At 39.3% G+C, this 27455-nt stretch overlaps 1 protein-coding gene across 1 annotated transcript in view; it reads left to right on the plus strand.

Moving 5' to 3' along the window:
• The window catches only part of LOC117574614 (uncharacterized), a 40284-nt gene that overhangs the window by 9084 nt on the left and 3745 nt on the right, over positions 1-27455 (plus strand). Inside the window, exons 2-4 of the mRNA XM_034258501.2 lie at positions 380-1371; positions 22988-23141; positions 25586-25794. Of these exons, the coding sequence (XP_034114392.1) occupies positions 1263-1371; positions 22988-23141; positions 25586-25794 (472 nt within the window). The 5' untranslated portion in view covers positions 380-1262. The remainder of the gene's footprint in view (positions 1-379; positions 1372-22987; positions 23142-25585; positions 25795-27455) is intronic.

Genomic DNA, 27455 nt, shown 5'->3' on the forward strand with positions numbered 1-27455 from the left:
GCAAGCCAACAAGCCAGCAAACGGTGAATGGCCTGCAGGCGATTCTCCACGACTGTCGACTCTCGACTGTCGATTTGTCAGCGAAGCAGTTGCGCACTGAATTACAGTTCGCTTGTGTATCGAATGGTGACTTTCTGAGTGCAAACTTAGATTGATCGCATGGCACTTGGGCATTTTAGGGCCGATCAATGTGAATGCAAATCAACAAAAGCAAGGTAACAACTTAAGAGCAGATAAACTACCAAAACGAATTCCACTTAGAGAGTTATGCTTAAAGTTAGAGAGAGAGCAACTTTACATATTTTACTAGCAATATAAGTTTTTTATGAACTGCATCAAGCTGTTCCATAACATGGTTTTCTCTCTTTCTCTGTTGTAGACAACAACAGCAGCACACTCGTAACATAAAGGCAATCCACATGACGTATACGCCCCGCGGGTCGCAAAAGTGCAACAATCAACTTCCATGCTTTCCAGCGCTCGAGCGTGTCTGTCTAGACTTTAAGCCAATGCTAAAGCAGGTCTTTGCCAATGTCTGAAAGTCGACGAAACGGATATAAATTCTGAAAGATAACAGCAGCAACAACAGCAGCAAGAGCAACAACAACAATCCAACACAGGCAGGCAGCGATAAATCTTTAGCATGGATTTGCCCAATAAGCCAACAAAAGAGCTACCTTCTCCTATGATGTACTGCGAATGCAGTAAAGAAATTTAATATTACACAAGTTAAATGCAAATTGCAAACATTTCAAGCAATTATTTAATGCTTAAAATGCATTGTGAAATCTTAAAGACCTACCAACTTATTCAAGGCCTAAACAAATGTTGATAGAAATTACAGCAGCTGGAACGAGCCATAAATATTATCAGCAGCTCAGCTCAGCTCTGCTCGGCATAAAGTTGACAACCAACAAAAAGGAAGAGGCTCCAAAAAGAAGACTAAAATCATAAAAAAAGAGAACGAAGGAAAGAAAGAAATCAGCAGCTGCAGAGAAACCGGCGAATTTAGCAGCAGGCAAACTGGCAGCAAACTGGCAGGCAACGGGTGCGCATCCTGCTCCAACTGATGCGTCTCCTCTTTTGTGCCAGGCGCGCATTTCCGTTTGTTATCGCGGCAATGTAAAGGCGTTTCCGCTTAATGCTCCTACACGACATCATCCACATCAGCAGCCACAACAACAGCTAAGAACGACATTCAACTTGAAGCCCGCCTGGATTACGGGCTAAATTGAAAAACAGAAAAGAGAAAAGGATTTAAAATGAGCAACCCGCCGATGTCACAGTCAACGTCACAGTCACCGTCAGCGTCAGCGTCAACGCCGCTGCTGCTGCTGGGCGCTCAATTGATGATCATGAGCATCCTTAATGGTAAGTAAAACAAAAGATCCATTTGTCAAATATTTATGAACGTGATTAAGCGTAAACTGTTGCTGGAGGTCCTTCATAACTGTCATAAATGTGCACCTATCATGTGAGCCGCGATTTATTTGCGTTTGCCAATTTATTTGCATAACTATTTACGAGCGTTGACAATGGCAACAAAACGCCAACGACAGCGACAACGAGAACGGCAATTGCAATGGCAAAATTCACAGCAAGAACAACAATTCAATAAATGCTACAATTTGCATCGACAACAGTCATAAATTTATCTTAAATGAACAAATATTTTCTTGCTGCCTTGCTATCCTGGCAAATAAAATGCGATATGGTTATACAAAAAGCTTATCGATGCCGCAAAAGGCTGCAACAATACAGACAACAATTGCCACAACAACAATAAATGCATGCAAAGTGTGTGTGTGTGTGTGTGAGTGTGAATGTATGGTTCAAATTTGACAATGCATTTCAATTTGTAACGCATTAAAGACAAAGTGCATACAGAATCAGTATCACTATCTGAATGTACAAAATACTCGCATATAATGTACATATACTTATGTATTCACACATCGACGCATATTTACACACAGCGATACAAACTTTCTGCTGGCTTTGGGGTCAAATGAAATATACCTCGATTGAGTATGTAAATTTGTATTTTGTATCCTTACTGCACTGCACTACAAATTTGAATAGTTTCGTATTCATTTCTTATTGAAAACAACAAGTTATTGTGAATTAGCATTAGGGTTGTCTCCTAATCACAGTATTTGCAATCGAATTACATTCATATCTGATTTAATATTCTATCAATTCATTCTCAAATGTCGTCCATAAAGTATTCATTTATTTTACTAACAGCCCTCGATGTGCTTCAATCAATTGCATGTAGTCAACAAGCATTTAACAACAGCTGTAAGAATTATTTAATTGATCCCTTTATAATATCCAATATGCATTTTTTGTATTCGTTATGAGTGTACTCGCAGCACATTCGATTATTCATACTTCAACCCATTCTTTCCCGAAGAGCGAATACTTGTGTTCGACTATATAAATGGGGGGAATATCGTATTCGAATTTTGATTTTCCCACTTTGTTGGCTTTACGAACACCATAAAAATATGTCAAATGCAAATTATGCGCATAAATATAAATAAATATATGAATCAACAAATAAATATGTCACATAAAACGATATGTGGTTGCCCCGACGAGCCACACAACATTGCCACTTTGCCACATACAGCAACAGCAACAGAGCAACACAGCATCATGCCACGACATCTTCATATCGTGCAAAAGTCAATTTGCTGTTGCTGTCGCCCAAAAGTCGCAAGTGTCATAAACATGGCCAAAATGGCGTGCGGCCGTCGAGTAAATAAAAACCCAGAGCCATATCAAAAGTTGAAGGCGGAGCGCACTTGTGGCAAATGCAAAATAATTGCATATTTATATGGGCAATCGGAGCAGCTTCTGCTTCTCTCTCCCTGCTGCTGCTGCTGCTTGCCACACGAGGCCATAAATATAAATCTGCACTGACGCGCCTTTTAATGACGCCTCAAATGCGCAAATATATAACAAGTCGTGACGTCAGTCGTGTACAAAGTGAAAATGTTTTTCAATTAAATAAACCAACACATATGCACTCTGCTTGTTTTATACTTTAATGCCGCATACTTCAAGACAGATTTGAGTCGTAAATATGTGTGACTGCAAATATAGACGAATTATATTTAGATTAGGTTTAAGGTGTATTAAATATTTAAATTAAACCCCGTAGCCAAAATATCGTAGCGGCAATTGATAAGAGATTAGAAATTCCTTATTTGATTTGGTCAATTTGATATAATTTATCTATGCAAGATTTAATTGAGACACTCGGGAATTTAACAAAAGCTTAACAAATGGCTTAATTTGCTACTCACATTGATATGCTATAACCCCAAAGCAGAGTTTCTTAATTATTACCTTTAGGTCTGAGTTGATTGACGGCTTTTGCGAGCAGCAACTCGATCGATTGCCCTCATTGTTTCGCAAAAGAACAAAGAAACTTTAAGTTCGTTATATATGCATGCATGGATATAGTTGAAAGACAGCGTCTGAAAGAGAGAGAGAGAGAGAGAGAGAGGGAAAAAGTAACCAAAGGAAATCAACTTAAAATCACTCAAGAGCATGAATGGCAGCGTTTTATCTCGCCATTTGCTTTTGTTCTCTACTGCGGAAAAGGAAACGCGTTGATAATAATAATGCCAACACTTGGCTTTTGTTTTAGTCACCGCAACAACAACAATTACAACAACAACAACAGCGAGAACAACAAAAACATGACACTTTAATAGCATAAATGCGGCACTAAACAAAACCAAAATCAACGAAAATGAGAACGGCAAGGGGAATGGGAAATAGAAAAGAAGATGGGGAAGAGGAACTGTTAGAGGAACGGGAACGGGAACAGCAATGGAAATGGAAGTGGAGAGCGGAAAACGGGAAGCGAGGAGCACAGACAGCGCCAGCTGTCATAATGAAACAGTCAAGGACAATGGCGGCCAGCGGAAATACAAAGTGTACGTGTTCCGCGCAGGCCTCGGTGACCTCAGTCCAACTGTTCTTCTCTTTTTGCTCCCCTCTCTCTGGGCAGCCTCCTAACACCCTATTGACTCGTACCGCCGCCTAGCTGCCCTAGAGCTGTCGCACCGACGCGATAAAAGCGACAAACGAAATGTTGTCTGACGGGGACGGCCATTTATAAGAGCATCAGTTACAATAATACAGCGCGCCTTGTGGGCGTGGAGTGTGGCAACGTGGCGTGGCATGGCGTGGCGTGGTGCGGCAACGACAACAATAGCCAGGCCATTGTCATAAATTAAAAATGAGGAAGTATATGAAATTTAACAAAAACAAACGGCCCGCGGAACAGCAGCAGGCATCGCCAACAACCAGCAACGGAAATACAAAAAGCGTTGATAAATAAATTTCTAAAAAAAAAACATAACAAAATACCAAAAACCCTGCATAAAGTATAAAAATAACAAAAACGGCGCACACAGAATGAAAAGCACATGGCAAAAGTCTGAATTTTGGTCTGGCCTAAACCAACGCACACGCGGCCCTAAAGTCAAGCGCCAGAGCTGGAAACAAAAACTGAGGAAAACAAAAGGCCAAAATAAACTGCCTGCCATGAGGTGTACAGACTCCGTCTTCCAGACTGAGGCTAGGTCAAGATCCCACTCCAAGCGTCAAAATAGTCACTTAATTTGCTTGCTCTCACTTTCTCCTATTACTCGATCTCCCACGCACTGTGTCTATATGCTCGGACTTAAAGCCGATTTAGACAAACGCTAAAATGTTGCCAGTCTCTCTCTCTCTCTGTGGACGAATTCAACGCGTGCCTCAAATTTCTTCGTCTCGCGTATGTCAGATATGTGCTTTAGTGTCGCAACAGCAGCAGCTACTTTGCCACCACAAAACACAAGACAACACAACAGAGCAAAGTGTCTGCTACGTATGCCCGACATGCCACTGCAGTCCAGTTCAGTCCACAACGGAAATCCACTTACAAGGTCGTCTCTCTGGACAGAGAGAAAGATGTGGGCAGCTCGCCACGTCTACGATTATGTCCAAGGCGCAATGACTTTGATGGAATTTATAATATACAGCAGACAAAAGAATACTGAAAACAAGAAATTACAGTCAGCCCAAAGCAGTCGAAGACTAAAATACTCTTAAATTATTCCTACTAAGATTATTAAAACAGAAATATGAAGTAGAAAGATTGAAATAAAATACTAAAATAATTTTATTAAATTCTAAATTTTAATTTATAATATAACTTCACAAATACAGTATGCTCTAACACTGAATTCATCTTAAAAAAATCAATACACACAAAGCAAATGAAATAGAAATTATTTGTGCCAAAAACAACTGAACGGGTTCCTAGAGTATAAACAACAATGCTGAAATTCGGTTATTGTCAATGACAGCTCGTGTTTGCTCTACACACACTGCACTGTACTGGGCTGTGATATTTTCCAGCATTTTCCTTTATTTTATGTACACATTTTCTTTTATTATTATTTTTAAGCTGATTTGCTCGCACGGCACGTTTCATTTTTAGTTTAGCTCGGTGTAGATTTTTGTCCAGACGCTCTTCGCTCTACTATTTCTCTCTCCATTTCACTCTCTCTCTCTGTTTTTTATGTCATCTTTAGCTTTATTTTTTGGCTTTGGGCATTTGTTTAAATTAAAGATTATGCACAAGTTAAAAATGAAAAAAAAATGTTGTAGAAGCAGACCCCAACAAAATGTCCATTTAAAATTTAAATATGTGCGCAGGGCTTAAATTCGTATCCACGTGGCACATGATGAGTTTACTCTGTGACGTCTCACCTAAAAATTGCCCAAAACTCAGCAAGCTTAACCATTTCTTCATGTTGTGCAAACAAAAAGAAGAAGAAAGAATGTGCGGCACTTGCAACTGAAATGAGGCAAGTTGGGGAACGAAACACAAAACACAATTACAAATGAAAATATTCGTAATAATAAGCCATTTAGCACTTACTTTTGTCCGTCGCTGCCTTTTATATAATTTATATTGTTAATTCTTAGAGTTGTCGTCCCGCAATCCTCTCTCCTACTTACTCGTCCTTTGGGCGCTGCCAGCCGCACATCAGCGGCTCTCATAAAAGCTTCATAAACATTTTACAGCTTGCAGTTGTTGCAGGAAACTGCGCCAGGGCCATAATTGCTGCCAGCCATTTCCCAGTTTAGCCAGCTAGAAAGCCAACTAGCGAAATGAAGGCATAGTTGCTGCAGAGCGAAAGAGAGAGAGAGAGAGTGCGCCTTTATGACATTGTCAAAATTGTCCCAGTGCAAAAACAAACTTTTATAGTACTCGCATTTAAAGTGGATGGGAATGTATCCTTTTGTCAGCTAACACAGTGAAATCATATTACTACTCATTAGGCTGTCAAAGAGACTTAATAAAAGCGCCGCATGACCATCAATTTTAAGCCACAAACTCAATCATAAATTGCTTTGATGAAATATGCAAAATAAAGAAAAATATGCATATGGAAAATTTGCAATTTTTAAACATATTTGTGACTTGTAAAATTAGCAGAGTGCAGAGTTAATCTATTGTATCTTAAACTACTCGAAAATTTCTAGTTGTTCATTATAACAAGCCTGGTTAAAGCTGAATCGGTGGCTTCATTGTTCACCTGACTGAAAGCCTCAGGTGTAAATTACAAATCTGAGGGGCGCATAATGAATGAAGCAGTCGACTGGGCGACTAGGCAAAACGGATGGCTAAATGAAATGAAATCGCAGTGAAAATGCTTTCATTAGGCACACTAAGGCGTGGACAAAAGTTTTTCGGGGATGGCGCGACAAACTGTGGCCAAGTTGATTAGAAAGCGGTGGCAGGCGACTCGACTCGACTCAACTCGACGCGTCGCGTCGCCTGGGAATCGCCGCCACCACTCGCAAGCGGGCCTAATGAGAAACTTGAAAATTTACGGTCAACGAGTTGTCAAAGTTCCGGCACCGGGGCATAGTTTTAGCTGCCAAGTCAAACAATTAAGCGCTGCTATGTTCCAATGAATTCCAGTTTAAATAAATAATTGCCAAGGAAATTAAGCAATGGACGGCAGCAGAGTGAAAACAGCGGTAGCCATAGCCATGTAATCTCAGACTCTGTCCACAGCATCAGAAGAGAAGCAGGATGAAATAAGGGGGCGACGAGGTCAGAGTAGGGAAGTCAGGTCAGAGCATCGACAATGTAATGTGCGCACACGGAAGCGGTACAAGGCACAAAGCGATAGCTGAAGTAATGACAGGAAAAGTCGTTAAAAGAGACTGAGAAAAAGAAGTAAAGCAACGCAAAAAAAGAGAAAGGAAAATGCATGCATTAATATTGATAAGAAGCGGGTGCAAAAGCAGAAGGCCGAAATCTCTAACAAAATGTTCATTAGCGCTGATCGGAAGCGGAAACGAACGTGGAACCAAATGACCGCACAGATACGAGGATTCACAGGGTCGAGCCTCCTTCCTTCCACTTCCAAAAAAAAAAAAAATTATATGGTGGCTGTGTCCTGACGGAAGTCGCACGCCCGATTTGCATGTCACATGAAACATAAAGCATAAAACATGAAATGCTACGTTTGGAGCCGGCTCATTAATAATTTACGCATACCAAATGGAATCCTGCAAAATACGAATGGCAGACAACAAAAAGTTAAAGTGCAATCAAATGCTTCTTCAAATTAAGGACACACCGTTAGATAAACCAACCACAAAAGCTTTTAAGTCCAGTCCAGAATAGTTCGAAGCCGTCGCAGTCAGTTCAAGCAAAGCAATGCGAAAATAAAATAAAATAAAATAGAAATGGAATGACAAAAGTTAATGCGAGCGCCGCAATCAAGTGAAGCAATCCATTAGAGATGGGCATATGGGAGCCATCCATTTAAGCAGCCAAATATAGCACAAAAACTATAGCAATTTCGGAACCAAAAAAAAAAAAAACGAAATTGATGATGTTAAGGAACTGATTTACAAATATTTTACTCTTACTCTCAGTAATACGCTTTTACAGCATGCCAACTAATTATAAATCAATTAAATTTTGTACTAAAACTATGTATTTAGATTATGGAAGAAATGCGAAAATATCACGTTGCAACTAATTGCGAAAACGTGATGTCGATGTTCGTGTCAGATTTTTTTGTATTGTGTTTTCGGGCTGCACGTGTCCATCTCTAGCTGACAGCGTGGGTCAACGTTGCGTATGTGTGTTGTTGCCAGTGTGTGTGCGAACCATTTTGGCGACCCAACTTGATGCTATCATCAATTGTCAAATAACCAACTGTGTGAGATTTGTGCACCAGCTGTGGCCAAAAACCCGAGCTCGTGTCCGTGTTCGTGTCCGTGCTCGACCCATAGTCAAAGCCATAGTCGGAGCCGGAGCTCAAGCGTTGAAGCATTCATGGCATTGCAAATCAACGCACACATTCCCAACTACAAACACACAAGCAAAGAGGGGGACAGACACAGAGCGAACATAGCAGACAAACATGCATATGGTATACCCATAGAACAACTCACTTTGTGGGCTATTTGTTTTGGTCATACGCTCATTTGGCTTTGGCCAGGAAAATCGAATGCGGGAATAGCACCAGCTACTGTGAAACGAAAAGCGCCCAAAAAAAGCAAAAACAAAAAAAAAGGCAAAAGGTTTCGCAAAATCGTATTCTTGGATGGGACGAATTGGAAAGTGCGCAAAAATCAAGCGAGCCCCAAATGCAGCGCAAAACAAACAAACGATTCCAGCAATCGAAAAGGAAAGGAGAAGTAGAAGTAGAAGGAGAAGGAGAGCGCTCCACATAGGAACCGCAAATGTACAACCGAATCATTTGGCCAAGGTTGGGACTGCCCCAGCTAAAGCTAAAGCTGATGCTGATGCTGCTGCTGCTTCAGCTTCAGCTGCTGCTGATGCTGCTGATGGTGAAGCTGATGCCAAAAACCAAGCGCCAAGCATCGAGCTGAGCAATCGTAAATCTTCTTATGTGCAGCAGCATTTTAACGATAATTTGCTTTATTGGAGCAGTTTAGATTTGGGCAGCGGACCGGGCACACAACTCCTGCCACACAACTCAAACGACAACTAGAGTGAGGTTCACAAGTGTGCGAATGTGTGTGTGTGTGTGTGTGTGTGTGTGTCTAACTGTGTGTGAGATTATGTGTGTAGATGAGTTGGGAAGTTTGCTTACTAGTTTTTGGCACCAAGCAACCGGGTAGCGTTGCCTTTTGCCTTTTGAATGTTTCAACGTTTCCGTTTAAATGGTTTTTATAGCAAATTTATGTAGAGGAAAAACACTTCTAAGGTTGACCAAAAGACCAAACGCAGCAATTCGAATCCATAAAAATGGCTCACAAACACATGTGACCAAATACCGTTTAGTCTAGACTCTAGAGCTCTGCGGCTACCGTGCTCTGTTCTGCTCTATTCAGTGTCCTTGGTCATTGCTTCTGTGGCTGTGCTGTCCACTCTCCGCTGTTGAGGTGTGAACAAAGATTTGCCACTTTTGCTGGTCATTTGGCTTCGCTTCTCCACATGCCTCAATATGTAGTACCATGAATAATGACCCTACAAATTGCTACCTGCCCCAAACTGTATCTCCTGTTTACCTTGCCTTGTTCGTTTCCTTGCCTTGCCTTGCCCTGCCTCGTCCTTGCAGCAGCCACACTGCAACTTGACTTCTGTATTCTGTTGTCCCTGTCGTTTCAAGCTAACCACATGCTTTCGTGCAATTACTTAGTCATTTAACAGTTGACAATCAATTGGCATATGGTTGACACAGGTACAATGCGGTTAATAGCTATATGAACACACAACATTATGGCCAAAGTGAACTTCGAAATGATCAATCACAGATGTTAAATTCAGCTGAAGAACATTTGCACCAAGAGTTACAAAATTGTTATTTCTTTTTTGATTGTTTAAATTCTGGTAATATATGAATATTTTGCTTTTAGTATTAATTGCCCCCAATCGCTTGGCATGGCCTCACTCAATTAAAATATTTTCCTTACGTATTTTGAATGCGCAGGCCGGAAATGTGAAAAATAATAATAAAATTGCCAGCAACTTCAATCATTTTTAACCAGCAGCAAGAAAATAAATCTGTTAATAAATACGCGTGAGTTGCCATTGCCCCACAATTTAAAGGTCATTATTCAAATTAATAAATTAATTGCAATTTTAAATATGCCCAAAGAGAGCTCCAGCTACTATGCTTTATATACTATGAGTTATGTGCGTATACTCTGCGAATACTTTCGATATTACGTATACGCTTGGGTATATAATTTGCATTTTGTGGAAAGCTGATTTAAAAAGGAAGCTTGCCAGACTTTAAGAATTTTAAGAGGACTGATCTGATGGTGATATAATCCCTGTAATTTCCTGAAACACTCAGCAAACACTTTATGAACGCATATATCCTGCTCAGTTGCAGTCGCAGTCGCAATTGCTGTCGGAGTAGTAAGCGAAACGGAGAGCTGGCATCCATCACATTTTCCTTGCAGACATTGCGTTCATAATAAAGAAATTTTCTTATTTACGTGCCACACATACACACACACTTACATATATAAAGCTCTCGCTATGTAAAGTGTGTTGCATTCGCTTTTCTCTGCTTGTTGCTGCATTTTTGCCTTTTTTCACTCGCTCTGTGTGTCGGATGTGGACGGCAGAACCCTGTAGGCCTTTGAATTATGTTAAGCTTTGTGCCAGCAGTACTTATAATCACTCCCACACACACACACACACGTACACACACACAACAAGCAACCAACAACGAACAGGCATACTCCAACACACCTGTCGTGCCTTGAGGCTGGCTGGCAAGTGACATTTGCTGGCATAAAAGTCAACAACTGTTTGTTGTTACCCTGTTGCCTGTTGTTGCTGCTGTTGCAAGTGGCGCTTTGACTGTCAACAATGCTGAGGTGGCGGCTTTCTGCCGCTAACTTTAATGCTGAGAGCCACTCACAAGTTATTTACATGCACCTGTTACGCATACGACTCGTTGCCCAGTTTTGCCTTGTTGCATTGCTTGCGTAATTATTCCAGTAAAGCCTAATTTGCTGCCACATACAAATGTAGCGGAATTATTTACATTAATATTTATGCCGCACAGCTGTCGACGCGTCAACGATGCTAGCAGAACAACCCACAATACACGACAAAAGGCATTTGTGAAATTTCTGCTTGATTGGCATCGGGTGAAGGATAATTATATTCAGCTATAAGCTGCCATTGCCACGGCTCTTAAGCTCGAACTTTGCACATAAAACGAACAGTTATCGCAACAATAATAATAATAATAAATAATACGAATTTCAAGAACATTATTTGGCAATAGTTGGGCGTGCAACATAAAAACCAAACGTTAACGTTTCCCTTTTCATATCATCAATGCATAGACGGAATACCACAGACAGAAAAAAGATAAAATAAAACAAAAAAATATCTTGTTTAAAGCACTTGCGTCGCGTCTGTGTTTGGCCATAAACTGCACATCAGCCAAATGCTAATGACCCAAAAACGCCGTAAAATATTTAACCCAAAAAATTTAACGAGGCAACTGTGGCAAATCGATTCATAAACAATTAGTTGATTGTCAAAATTGACAAACTGTTGCCAGCAATTATAAAAGTCAAACGACTGAACTTTCGTTGAGTACTAAATTAACTAATTTGATGGCTGAGTTGTTGATTGAATGGCTAAAGTACTTTTCTGTTTTGTCTGATGAATCTCAGACTTAGCTTCACAAATTTATTGCGAACAATAATATTAATTCTCTGCTTGTGTAGTAAGTATCCATAATTTTCCATGTTGAGCTTTAAGCCATTGTATTTGCTTATCCGATTCGTGCATATCAATAATAACCTGCAGCTCATCCACGCGCCATTTGAAATATGATTTATGTGGCCAACAACATTTGAACCAAGTCGGTGACTTGTTTCTCTCTCTTTCTATTCACACTCTCTACCCTGATGTTGGCTGGCAAAACTGTCGAAACTTGTAAGTGTTGCCAGGGTGATTTACTTGCGTCTAAACGAAATCGAATGCTGCCTTAATAGCCTCAGGACAGACAACTCGCATAATTTTACACGCAGACAGGCAAATGGACAGACAAAATGGGGAATGTAGTCGTTATCGTTGCCGTTTCTTATTAGCAATCATGGAATTTGAAATTATAATACCAGTCGACAAATCGGTAAAGTTGCGATTGCTGTCTTTTGACCATAAATTTAAATATGATTTTTATATTGCGATTTGATATGTGAGCCAACACTTTAAGCCTCATAAAACGCAAAAAGTTTTCTAGTGACAAACCAAACAAAAAAAACCATATAATATGAATTCACTTAAACTTCAAATGTGGATTTTAATAACATTTACGAAAACTTTGAGTACCATAAAAAGAGCACTTAAATTTAAAACATCATTAATGTCTTTGTGTCTTTGATTTACTATAAAATCAAAAAAAATTTCAAGTTTCCAATTCTCGAACTTCATCTGGGAAATTATCATTGCCAAAATTCTATATTTTCAACAAATCTTTAATTATAACAGCTACCTTTAGGCAGGATAAAATCTAGGCATTTTGATTATAATCTCACATTGCTCATGATTTGCGTAGGACAAAAAACTTTTAAGAGAAACGAAATATATTTAGGGATACGAGAACATAAGGATGTTTGGATGGCAGGCATTTCGGCATAACATAAAGTGAGTCAGCCAAGACGCCAAACTTTTTCATTACGCAATCTTTGCGCTTTGCTTATGTCATGCTCATAGTTGTAGTTGCACACACATACACACACACACTCTCACACATCCATAAAGACTCACTTTTTAACAAAATCACACTCACACATACACACATAGAGACATATACATATATAGTATATGTGTGTATATTTAGATCTATGTATATTCAGCTTGGCTTTGCTTAAAAACTTTTCTAATTCCATTAACGTAACGCACATGCGAGAATCTGGCTGAAGGTCCTTTTTGCCGTTGCTACGTTTTGTGTTGCCTCTCTGGCCAAAGTTTCTGCCCCAGTTGCCACATGCATTGGCATTGGCCGAGGCGGCAGCAGTCACCAGTCAGCAAGCACCAAGCAGAAGGCACCAGGCACCAGGAATCTGCGTGACTTCTCAAATTGACTGAAGCTGACTTTGTGCTCAGCTCGGCTGCCCACATAATTTTCACTTTAAAATAAATAAAGGCCCACAAAACTCAGACTAGAACTTGAAACTCGTCTGGCTTGGACTCGGACTCGGACTTGGAGTTGGAGTTGGAGCGAGAGACTGTGTGTGTCTTGGTCTTGGTCAGCTTTAATGAGCTGTAGTTGTGTACAGATTTCCATAGCTCGTCATCCGCAGGCCAGTTTCATGCTTGAGCAGAGTCCTTGCTTTGCGGTTCGCCTTCAAATTGTTAATGAAATGAAATTTAAATTTTGTATCATTTTTATTCTCATTTTGATTCCCTCCCCGCATGCTAATGCTTTCGATTGCTATGGTGCGTTCTTTTGCTTTTTATTTTCATTCGTTTGTTACTGTAGTTGTTGTTGTTGTTGGTGTTGATGGTGCCTTCGTTGTTGGGCCGCTGTAATTTGGTTTAATTTCAGTTAATAATTATTTTCACATTTTCGGCATTGCTTGCGGTTGGCGTTGCCTTGGCGCAGGGATCACAGTTAATTAGTTTGTAATTATTATAAATTGAGGATGAATGCTTGTGGCAAGTTTAATTGGATATTTGATGTTTTTAAATTACGCAAAAATGAGCGTGAAATATTAGCGCGAGTAGCGCATACTTTGTGGCATGTGGCATGTGGCATGCGGCATAAGCTCAGCTAAAGCCAGCGAAAGCCAGCTAGGCAGTTAGTCATGTTGCAAGTAAATTAATTTTTAATGCCCTCGCAATGTCACTCAGCTTCATATTTATGTGGCAAGCGTGGCAGCATTGAGCTACCGACTGCCTCTCATTCACTCTCAGTCTCGCACTCACACTATCTTTCTTTCCGCATCTCTCTATCTTTCTTCTGCTCTATTTACTTTGCTGCACACTCGTGTCGTTGACCGTTGCGCTTTGTCACACGTGCCACGCCCACAGTGCCCCTGCATATACAACAATTAATCATAATCTCATGTAGCTTCCAGGCAGTACTTCGGCCACGTACCAGCTCCAGCTCCAGCTTCAGCTCCATAGCCAGCGCACTTTTTCACCAGACCCAACAATAAATTTTACATTCTGCAACTGCGACTTGAACAGCCATAAGTTCGAATCAAGATTCTGCCTCCTTGCGCTCCTTGTACACCCTTCACACGTAGCTGGTCTATTCCCGTAGTACTCCTAAAATATGCTTCAGTTTTGCAACTATTGTTATTGTATTCCCATCATCTTCTGTGTGCCAGCGTGTTCCACGTACTTCGGTAATAATTTAATATGAAATATGCCTTTAACGGCATATACTTTGTAGCAAAAGGACACACCTTGAGCAAATCGATTAAAGCTGATAAAAAGAACTGTAACTGCCATTAAATTGTAAAGTTTGTTGAGTAATTTATAATAGAGTTATATTAATAACTAACTGAAGAAAACATTTTCCCTTTAATAACAAATATTAGAATTTGAAATAAATTGAAGCATTACAAACAATCTCTATGCAACCATTTCAGTTGAACTCTTTGCTTAATTATAATATCATTTGATTAACAGGTGAAAATACGCCACAGGTTGCCACATTATTTGCTGATAGCGGTCTCTATACAGCTTGTGGAATTACAACCACACCACGTCGAATGACCACACACACACACATACACGCACAAAATCCAACATAGTGTGTTTCAATTAAATTCTTCGTTGAACATATTATTTTACACACAAGCGATTTATGTAGCAAACTTAAGCAGCAATCCCGAGGGCAAAGTTTCTTTGGACTAACTGATAATAATAGTTTGCTAGCACAGTTGCATAAGCTAAGTACATTTGGCCATCGTTCTTCTTATGCTTGGTGCAAAAACAGTTTGCCAGCTAAAACAACAGACATTTATCTGTCTTTTGTGCTGCAAACTGGAAACTTTAACCCTTAGCATTTGTATTATTGGCAATAATATACTACTTGCCTCCAACTGTACAGCTGTAGCTGTAGCTGTATCTGTATCTGTAACTGTGGCTGTAAATGTGAGTTCTACCATGTGCAGTTGAGACAACTCAAGGCCACTCACACCACTTTCCCATTTAGCCTGTTGCCCTTTTCTGCCCTGTCTGCTAAGTGCGTGCTACGGCTCGACCAGGACGAAAACGAGAGCCAGCAGTAGCAGCAGCAGAAGGACGAAGACCACAGTACAGCAATGTGCTGGCATTGCGGGCTTCTTTTGTTGTTCTCGTTTGGGGGGGGGGGGGCCAAAATTGATTCTATTGGCTTTGTTGTGATAAGGTCAAAAGTTAATGTAAATGTTGTGGCTGCCAGAACTGAGACAGTTTCCAAGGGCGGCGCGGGGAGTTTTTTAAATTAAAAGTTGCAACTTTTCGTTGGTGGCATGGTGGCAAACAGTGATAAAAGTTCAACTTTGATATAGTGTACACTACTGGGCTCCTTCCTAGTTTCTCGCTCACTCTATGTCTCTGTCTCTCTCTCTCTCTAGGATCTACTACCAACATCTTATATATAAACTGACTCCGTCTAACGCAAATATTGAAAATGATTTTCACACTTGATTGGGGAATCAAAGTGAGCATTTTTTATGCGCCAATCTGTTATTGCAAACTCATGTGCAATTAACCCTCTAATTTAATGAATTTTAAAGACTTAATTTCTGTTCCGCCATTCCGCATTCATATTCTCCCTTCACACTCTGCAAGCAGGAAAAGGCAAGCAAAAGCATGACGATGTTTTAGTCTCCATTATCCCATCGCAAGATTTTCGTTGGAGTTGCCATCAGAGTTCCCACATCGCCAGCCACATCTTTCGCCATAAAAAGCAATGCCTGGCTGGCTGCCGAGCAGGGCAAAGTTTGTGCGTAACATGAAAAACTTCGATAAATTCACAGTTGAAACAATTACCATGAATTTTATCAAAAATGATACGCGCAGTTCGTATCCGACCATGCAGCAACAATATTTTTTAATGCACTTTGGGGGAAACTGAAACGCGTGGCAGAGCCGAAGAGCAAAGAAACGCTGAACTGAAACGTAACGAAAAGAAAAGAGATGGCAAAAGCAAAACGTATAAACGTATCAAAAAAAAAAAAGAAAGAAAGAAAACCGACAGTGGCAGACGCTCAGAGAAAACTAAGTAGATAAGAATCGAAGAGGGGGCAGAAGAAGTGAAGGAAATGCCAACAGCATTCCGTCTGCTGACAGATAGACCAGGAGGAGCAGGACCAAGCAGCATCATGGCCAGGACACGCCAGGACCAGGAGCAGGACCAACACCAGGAGCAGACTGCCTTGGAGCTGTCGGTGCTCCTGATGCTGTTGCTGTTGCTGCTTCTGCTGCTGCTGCTAAAATGTAAGCGAAAAATTGCTTGAGAAAACTTTCTCAACTTTTCAGCTAATATTTGACTTTTGCAAAATAAGGAGACGATGTGGAAAAACAACGCTGCGCAGCATAGCATCAAATGAATATAATATATACGACACACACACATTTATATATATTTGCTTTTCTTAAACATTATGCGTGACATTTGCGCTGATGTGAAAAGAATGAAAAATATTCGCACAGACATGTGTGTAACTCTGCTTTAAAAGCATAAGGACGTGTAGAGAGCAAGCATCAGGAAAGACATGCTTCAGGAAGCCCAAAACTCAACATCAATTACATTCCCATAGTGTTTGGCAGAAAAAATAAGTAAATATGGCAACAGTTTGCTGGTGTAACATTTATTGATTGCATTGCAGCAAATTGCAACGAACATTTGGCCTAAACACAGCTCCGTTGATTTTGGCCGCAATTGAAAATGTAAATTGATATTTGCCTGGTTTCTTTGCATCGCTCTCGACCAACTTTAATGACTGTCAATTGCAAACTTTGTTCTATTTTTATTCGTTTAAATGTAATATTTTGTTATTACTTGTACTTGTCTCGGTTCGCACTCGTAAGTGTCCAATGTTTTTTTTCGTATTTTTCCCCCCACACTTTCACCTACTCCTTACCCAAACTAAACTCAAATAGATTTTGAGTAGCTTTTCAGTTTGCCTCAGCGTTAAATGAGAAAAGTTTCTCAAGTGCTTGTTGCACTTTTCTCTCGCTCTGTTGCCACTTTTCCTTCCTTTTTCTCGCCGTCAGAAAACTCTCAGGTAAAGTATTCCGATAACTGGCCAAGGATTTCTGTTTTTACCTTGCCGTTAATGATCTTTTGTTAACTGCTTAGCTTTGGTTTGCCAAGCGTTTAGTTTTGCCATTTAAAGCATAAGTTTCAATCTAGTTTTTGAATTAACCATAAACAACGAAATTGCTTTCAGAGTTTTCAACGCTTTCAACGCTTTAGCCTTAAATTGTTATTTTTATTAAAGTCGAATTTAATTGCTGTCCATTTCTTTTTTATTTTACACACACAATGACTTTAATATTATAGAACTGTGCAATCCCAAGAGCTAATAACTTCTGCAATTGGCACACTTTTCAAACAGTTTCGTTAGGTGTATATATACTATATATAGTACTATTTTGTAGGACACATCAGCTATGCAAACCCCATTTTACTAATTTTAGTTTGCAACTTTTGCTGTTGAAATCCACAATAAATAAACACAAGCGTCTGCTGGGACTGTAATAACAACAAAAACTACAACGGGCGCAACAACGTGTCCCGACGAGACGTGGAAAATCTAACAAAAGACACGCCAAAAAAGAAAACAGTGGCACAAAAATACAACAACAACAAAACAGGAGCAGAACTCGCAAAAAATTAACAGCAAACAAAAAGGCAAACGAAGCTTGGATGCCCTTCTCCAGGGCCCAACCCGCTCCACACGGTCGGGCATATTGTATTGAGAGTTCGTTTTAATTAAAAGAAAAAGGAAAAGCGAAAATAGAGAATGGAGAATGGAAAATAGAGGCAGCCAAAGGAGGAGCCAGAATGAAAAAGGTTACTGGGCGTTGCCTATTCAAAAATTTCGCCACAACTTTTTGTTGGGCGAATGCAACTGTGGAAATTTATAAAAATGATTAAAAAAAAAAAGTTGCAAGCCCTTCAACAATAGGAAACAATTACAAAATTGCCAAAAAAAGAAAACAAAAAACAAATCCAACAATAAAAAAAAACGAAGTAGAGGCGAAATTGTGAGACAACAAAAAAGAGAAACAGAATATAAACAATGCATTTGCTGCATATCTGCGCTGGGACTACGGCGTGTGCAAATATTGCGTATACGCCATGTAATAAATAAAAGAAGCAGCGAATGGGCGATGCAGAGAAAACTGCTGTTACTCAGGCGACTGCTGGAAGTGGTTATGATGGTGGTGATGCTTCTTCTTCTGCTGCTGCTTCTGCTGCTGGTACTTGAGCCTTTTGCTGGCTTGGCACTGGCAAACAGTTTCCAACTCAATGACTTTATATCTACGACTCGAGCTACATTTGCCACAGATGCCTTGGATATCGAGCATCCGCACCGTTGCCCTCGCCGTTGCCCCCTCCACGACCAGCAGCAACAACAGCAGCAATATCGGCAGCGACAGCGGCAGCAACAGCATCATCATCAGCATTCAGCTTGCTGCTCGTTTGTGCCAGTTTGCTCGTTTACAGGCTTTTACCTGAAACTATTACCCACTTGCCGTCTCAGTTGGTCGCTCGGTCTGTCCGTCCGTCCGTCAGTCTGTCTGTCTGTCTGTCTTTCAGTCTGCTTGGCTGTATTATATAGCTAGGATGCGGATGCAGAGTCCTTATGCAATCAACTGTCGACTCGTTACAACTTTTCCTTGCAAATCTGTTAAGGTATAATATTTCGTAGAGCATCTGTAGCTAGTTGCTCATCTGATTACATATTTATCTACAATTTATACATAATTTTACTCTGCAGTCTCTCGCATCAGACTCCGTAAAATACTTTAAGCATTTTAGCTTCACATTAACTTGCAACCAACTTGCAGCTGTCTGTGTGCAACCCAGTAACAAGGCATGGCAACAAAGCACTAGCCCCCAAAACAATCCATCAGCATAGCATACACGTTGTATATCCGCTGCTCACAAAACTGTCAAAAACTTGTGATGAGAGCACAAATCTCACACGCACATATTCCAACAAACTTACTTCTGCCTTTAAGTTTTTTCCTTTAATTTTCCGGCAAGGCTGTCAAAAGCCCACACAACAAAACTATGATGAATATTCTCTGAAAAGCCACTGAAAATGTTTGTGGCCCCAAAGAAAAGTAAAAGTGTGTTACTCCAGCTTTGTACTATGATGAAATGTGGTTCATTTTTCTTACAATAACATACAGAACTTAAGATGGGCGCTAGTGACATTGTGAGTGGTAAATAAATACGAATTGCACATACTCTTAATAAATAAAATAATGTAATAATCTAATGAAATTGCAAGTGCAGAGAAACAGATTGTTCAATGACATGACATGCCATATATTATTTGTAAATATAATTTCTATTATTTTTTTTGAAGAGCTTCGTGCAGCAAGCACCCTAAGAAAATAAAGTCGAAGCGGTAATGTGAACTATCATCTCAAGGCTTACATAACGACGTCTTAGGAAGAGAGTAGACAAAAACTGAACCACATGTCAATGTCAATGGCGATGACAAAGACAAATTCGGTTTGCAGAGAGTGTTTGTGTTGTGGATACTACACACAAGAATAAGGATACTGTGCTAGCCTGATACCTGGGTCAGATATACGAGTATTGCCATCAAGTTAATATGGCGAGCACGTGAAGCACTTGGCGTTTTAAAATTTAAATACGAAATGCTCGTTTTTCGGTGCCTGTCTTCTTTAATCGAAAATTCCGAGCATGCTGATGCTGTTGTGCAAATTTAATGCACCGTTTGACGAAGACACACACACACACACTCACGCTGCCTGAAACATAAATGGCGCCAAATTCCGTCCGGCAATCAAGTAAATTCAAAGCAAATTGCCCGCACACTGAGTTTTGGGCCATGTCGAAAGCCCTCTGTCTGTGGCTGAAGACGTGGAACGGAGAGCGGAGACTAAGGGCAAGCAAACGCCTCATTATTTTGCGCTTGAGAAGTTTCTGTCTCGTCACTAATTCATCATTGTTTCGGCACATTAAATGCTTGAACGTCAACGCATTCATTATCTTATAGCCGTACTGTATATATGTTGGCTTTTGGCCAACTCATCGCCTGCTCACATGGCCGGCTTGGCTATCTGTCAGCGGGCGTCGCCAAGGCAGCTCTCATGCTTGAGTGATATTAACTGACCGACAATCAGTCAGCAAGTGGAGCCAAAAAGAAAGCCAAAACAAACGCACGACGACTTGCCCCCAAGCTGGCGACTTAAGCCAGATTTAGACTGAGCATATTACACATACATTCTCGCATACTTGTGGCCCACAAATCACCTCGTCATTTGGCCAGAAATCCTTTTTAATTTCTTTCAGCCAGTAGTTCTCCTCCATCCGTATGTGTGCGTCTGTATGCTTAGCATGTTAATTGCTTTCTAAGCTAATCGAATTTTTTGCTCGTCATTATGAGTAATGTGCATTGGCCTGGCTAAACATAAAGCAATTTGTCGGCCAACTTTTGCGAGTGGCAAATTGCGTTAAGCTCGAAAGGACTTAAATTTATCAATATTAAAGCCGCATTAATGCTCATCAGCCACAATACACAAAAATAAATACTTAATCGCTTGCGTCAAGCGTACTTAATTTTCCATGCAAACAAAACAAAATATTGTAAACAAATAATAAAAAATAAAAATGGCGAATGAATGAATTAAATGCGCAAAAAATGGTAAATACTTGTAAATACACATGTATGTACACATTACAATAAACATATATAATATTTATCATTTAGCACTTTCATTTGCATATTTGATCATGTGATTGCATTTAAATGTTTCTACGCCATTCGCATATATGGAAATAGTATGCTAATAAAATACTTACTTACTTATGTATAATCAAAAGAGGTCAAGAAAAAAGTTTATTAACAAATTTGTACATAAACTATGCAAACTTGTTACAATTTTGTTTATTAACTGTTTTTGCCTGAACTCTTTATACTTACCATTACAATTTATATCAAGTAATGAACTAATCAAAATCATCTTCACTTTATGTGAAATGGAATTTGATTTAATTATAATTTCGCAAAGTTTATGAGCAAGTTATCAGTAGTTCTATATGTCAAGACACTGCCGGGAAAAAAGTTATATTACTTGGCTGATTTATGGAGCACATAAGTTAATTTTTGTTTGTCTGCTGTTTGTTGTAATTAGCCGTCGTTCAAGCCGTTGGCCGGGACCATTAAATCCGACCCTGTAACGGAACTCGGACATAAACAAATGAAAAACTGTTGCTTCCGCACTCTGTGTATCACACTCAAAGATAGAAAGAGACAGCGAAAATGTGTGTGAGCGAGAGAGCGGGAGATGGACCATGCTAATTATTTTGTCGGTTCGCAAAAGTTCATAGTTCAGATATAAAACATACAACAACAGGAATAACAACAATAATGACTGCAATACCACAACCACATCAGCACGCCCAATGCCATTTCCCTTCCTTTCACTGTCTTTCTCTGTCTCTCTCCTTCCCTTTCTCACTCACCCTTTTGCCAGCCTCGCACTCATTTCAGTAATTTTTATTATCAAGCCAAGTAAAATAAACTTAATTAAAACCCACGTTGGGCGCGAGGCCGGCCATTTGATTCATGGCCTTTGCATTTGCGAAATGCTCGCTTAAATGCAATAATAAATGTGCGAAAAAAAAAAAAAGCGGCTGCCCTTTCGGCCAGTGTGAAAAAGAGAATCCTTGCAAATATTTTTGACCCTTAAACATGATCATAGGCAAACAACGAGTTCAAGGCAAGTCAGAGTTCTCAGAGCTATTTAAAAAAGACTTAAGGCAAAGGTCAAAAATTATTGTATCAAACTTATATGATTTATTATTATTATTCTTACTATTATAAACACATTAAAGGTCTTATTACTTATTAGATCACAAATTTTAATTGAAAGTTAAAGAAATATAATAATTACATACTATTTTTTTACAAATTTATCTGTTTATCTTATAATTTCAAAGATAAACGTAAATTAGAAAAAATAATAACAAGTTATATGATTTTATTCATATGATTATTAATATTTTCATGAAAACACGATTATATTATTTAAGTGTTTAAAAAAGTTAGATGAATTTAACTAAACATATAATTAACACATTAAATTTTTTGAGAATGCTATCTGACTTAAATTTAAATCAATAGCCAAAGTATTTTTACACAGTAATAATATTGTATTATTTGTTATTCATATTAATATGTTGACAGATATACTTCCTTTCTTATTTTTTAAGTGAATAAGAATTTAAAGTTAAAGTAAGGTAAATATATATTTTAATACTTTTGACAATATTTTGCACTCCATTATATATTTTGGATGTACATTGTAGTATATCGATATATCTTGATACTTTAGTATTTTTCAGTATATTAAGTAGGTATATTTTAAAAATAATACTGCACAGTTTTGCTTATATTTCAAATGGGTAGCGGGTATCTCCCAGCCGAGCACACTCGACTCCTTCTTGTTTGTTATTACTATTCATGTTTTAAAGAATACATCAACTATTTTATAACTTTAGTGACTAAGCATTTTAAGTTCAAGTTTAATAAACTTATTATTAATGCACAATTTTATTTCCAAAGTTAGCTGACTTTAAGGTGGCTTACTTTGGGCATTAAATCTTTTTATTAAATACGATAAGCATTTTATTATTGAAGTGAACAAGTCACTGAGAAGTTCATTCATGAAGTTGAAGTCATTGAAAGTTTGTTGATTAATACGGCAATCACTGCACGCATTTCATTGCAGCTGTGGCGCCCATTGACGCACTGCATCTATCGAGCCTCTCCGTCCCGCGCATTATCGATGTCGCACAAAAGGCCAAACTGTTCTGCAGCTATGAAATGGGCAATCGGACCCTCAACTCTGTCAAATGGTATAAGGATGGCCAGGAATTTTTCAGGTAAGCGTACGGTAAGCTCGATGCCAACTCTACTGTGCTGTGGCTGCGGCTGTAAAACAAATAAAAAAGTGCCATAAAAATATTTTCGGCTCTCTCGGCTCGATATAATAAAATGGTCCGGCGAGTGTGTCGGCGCATTCATGCAGATTTTATGGTGTAAATTGAAAACGTCATGAAATTGCAACACTGTCCGCAACAAAGTGATGCCAGATGGGTGCAGCAAGGGGCAGGCAGATACACGTAGGTGAGTGTAGTGTATACACTCGAACGCTTGAAAGTGTCGCGACTAATTTAAATGCTTAATTGAAATGGATTTTTATGGGCGCCAGCAATTGCGCTCAGATGACGTTGCCATTTCGACAGTTCAGCTGACGCCCTTCCACAATCTGCTGCATTCCCATTCCCATGCCCATCCCCATGCCCCTCCCCACCTTCGGTTCATAACGGCCCCTTAACGGCTCGCGTTCAAATATGTGTGAAGAGCACTTTTTATTTAACTGGCTTAATTGCTGGTCATTGGTTGGGCTTAATCGAGCGCAAAATTTTCCCAGTATTTTGTGTGCACCACATACACACACACAAGCATACACAAATCCTTTTTAGGCCACGTTTGTTATTGATTTTAAAGCCCTATTAATATCGCCAGTCAAGCAATTAGTTTAATGGATTATATCGATTCGAGGACACTTACCAAAAAAAAAATATAAATAAATAATATGTGATACAGAGTTTCAAAAATGTCGTATTTAATCTTCGTTAACCACATGCGATTTGCATTGCTTTTGCCAACCGGCTTATTGTTTTTGACACATTATGTTCTATTTCATTTTTATTGCCATTTTGAACTGCATTTGACATTGCGGTTTTATTGCAAATGTCTTTGGATAATAGATACTACATGCGAATATGTATCAACAGTTGACAGTAATTGCAACACTTAAATTTCAAATGTTTTCATTTGCAATCTACAATATTAACAAATGCATTATCAACTGATTGCTAAATGAGAATTTTTAACAAAGCGTTTAGGTTAACAAAAACCAGTTGGAAAAAGTATTTCAATTACATAATTGACTTTCCCTAAGGCACGCTAAAAGTGCATTCAGAAGAAAATTATATTATGCAACAGATCAGATCATTTTTTTACTCAGCATTTATTGAGTGGTATTGATACCGTTTGTAGCTTATAAAATTCATTTAAAATACGATTTTTACTATTTATACATACTTTGTGCCTGCAGGACACGTATGTAACAGACAGATGGAGTCATCTACATCTACATATGTACACACTTGATCAGAGTCAACAGACGAGAAGATATAGCCATATGTCCATATAGATATAAATATGAACCTGGAAATCTGGTATATTTTGTACTCTATTGAATATTTTGAATGTATTACAATATCGATATTCCAAATATATACTTTGGTATATTTTAGTATTTGTTGTACATTTTTAGTATATTTGGCATACTCGACTGTAGCTTTCTTGCATGCTTTAAATGTATCTTGAGTACAGGGTATCAGATGATAGACTACTTCCAATCGGTTTTTCTTTTTTCTACGCTACAAAAAAATTCAAAGCAATTGTAATAATATCCTTTTGTTAAAAAGTATTTATTGAATATTTATTTGAAATTGAACTGTTAAAGTAATATATTCTTGCATTATTGCACAGAAAAAAGAAACCTAGTTCTCATGGGGTTGGAATTTACGCTCAAACGAATTTGTTAGCGCATAATATCATAAAAAAATACTTCAATTGGCATCATAAAATGCAAAAATAAAATAAATATGTAATGTAGACTTTAAAAGCAAAGCAGTTGCAAAGATAATCATGGCCATCAATTTTAGTTTAGCGATCACAAGTTTCTTATAATATTTACCAAACAGAATCAAACGAAGCGTTTTGCACATGGAAATGCGAATTTTGAATCCCACATTCATTCTATATCGTATAGTATATCTGAATATGCAATGTATGTGGCGGGTGGCTATGCAATTTGAATTTTATTGTCATTTTTGGATAAATTTTTGATAAATTGATGGAGTTGAAAAGACTAAGCCTCAAGCAGAAAATGCAGCAGAGGCGAAACCATTGAAAACTGCATAATACTCGTACTCGCACTCGCACTCGCACTCGGAGTATTCATAATAAAAATCGTTGAGAGCGCGACGCGAAATGCGGCTACAAATCGGCAAATCGATGGATTTTTATTTGCACGCCATTTGCGGCAACGTTCCCGCAAAATGCAGAAATCGAAAACCTTTTTGCATGCGCTCATAAATATTTCATGGATTCGATTTTTGCGCAGCACTCGAGTCACTCTCCGTCTCTCTTACTCTTTCTCTGTCGCAATCGCAGTCGCTGTGAAGTGTCTCTTTATCTGAATGTTTTTTCGGTCTATGTCTTCTCTCACTCACTCTCTTTCTCTCTGCAGATATTCGCCGCTAACACCGCCGACAACAAATTGGTTTCCCGTCAAAGGTGTCACCATCGCCGACGGCTCGTCGCATTGCAATCAATTCATCTGCAACGTGGAGCTGGAGAAACTAAATGTGCACTCGTCCGGCCAGTATCGCTGTGAGGTATCCGGCGATGCGCCCGAGTTCAAGCTGATCGATAAGTCGGCCAATATGACTGTTGGCGGTAGGTAACAAATGTCATTACCCTGATCTCGCTCTTTCGCTCACTTTATCTCACGCTGAATACGAATCTTTGTCTGGTAATTTTTACTGTTTACTCCGTATGATTTATGTGTGTGCTCTCGCTCAAAGACAACAAATTATGTGCAATTTTGCAAACACTTAATAAAATTATAAATGGTCTTTGCACGGGTCGCCGCCCCGCGGGGTGAGCTCAACTCCTTTTCATTTATCATTGGCATTGGCAGACAGTATAGTAGGCAGTCGGCAGTAGGCAGCAGGCAGGACGAATGAAGTGACGGACAGACAAGCGGACAGATGGAAGGAGGCGCGTACACAGTTCAAAGGCTGCCGCATAAATGCTGCAAAATTGTGACACGCGTCAGCCATTTGTATGAGTAATGATTGTTAATAAATCCTGGCCACCCACACACAGACACAGGCACACACACACACCACACACCCCACACACACCACCTGCCAACAAATTCAACTCAATTGTGTGCTTGCTACGAATCAATTTATAATCTTCCCAAAAGCAGCATCTCCGTTGTCACGTGCATGGCCTAGGCAACAGGGCCAACAACACAAACCGAAACAGCTACAGCAATAACAATGCCAACTCGTTTGTGGCACTTGGGGAACTGTAGTTGGGGCTTGTTAATGTCAACGCCGCTGCCTCCGTCGCCGTCGATGCCGCTGGCCATGTTGGGCGCCATTTTGAACTCAGAGAGTCGCACTCGCTTTGATTGGCAGCGTACATGATGCCGCGGCACACTGCGGTCGTGGCCCTCCGAGCTGATTGTGGCCCAATGTGGTATGCAGCGTTTGGGGCCAGCGCGCAACGCTTTGAAATTCAAATCAATTGATTCTAGCCCAATGTCATTTGACGCAAATGAAAATGGCCCGCTTATGTCTTTTGTGTGTTGCACGACGCCAACGACGACGACGACGGCTCAAAATGATTTATTTGTCGCAATTTTCCTGCTCAGCGATTTGTTTCTCGGTTGCTTGGTACTTTTTACTTCTTCAGTTTTGCGGGCAAACGTAGATAGAGAGCGAGAGAGAGACGGGGGGAGTGGTGGTTATTTATTGACGCTACTTTAAGAGTATTGATTTGCATAATGCGCACTTAAGCATTTGTTTACGCGTAACAATCAAATTTGAATTCGCATTTTCGTATTTGAATTTCGCCTTTAATTGGATGTTTTCTTCTGCTTCTTTTCTTCTTCTGTGCTTGTTCGCCTCCTCCAGTCATCCTCTTGTCTGTGTGATATTTGCATGTCAATTGCGAGTTTTATCTATTGTACTTATTATACTACAGAGGTAGGCAAGGCAAAGTAAGCCACGCTTAACTTGTTCAACATGCAAATAACAAAGACTAAATTAGATCCAAATCGCACTCCAAATTTTACCATCAAAAAGCGAGGGTTGCCTTGCAAGTTAAATGGCATTTTTATTCACAATAAATAAAACTTAAGTGAGCTTTCATCTAAAATTTTAAGTATTACATTTTGCTGAAACTATTTAATTTAAGTTTTGGTTGAGATGTAATCATATTTTTTTATGGCCAACTGATATTTTGACATTCACGACTAATGCTTTATTATTGTATTTAATCTTGTTCGGTTCCGTTTCGTTTCCTTTTGTGTAATAAAAATTTTT

This window comes from Drosophila albomicans, chromosome 2R (assembly GCF_009650485.2).
Source record: "Drosophila albomicans strain 15112-1751.03 chromosome 2R, ASM965048v2, whole genome shotgun sequence".
In the NCBI taxonomy this organism is placed as follows: Eukaryota; Metazoa; Arthropoda; class Insecta; order Diptera; family Drosophilidae; genus Drosophila; species Drosophila albomicans.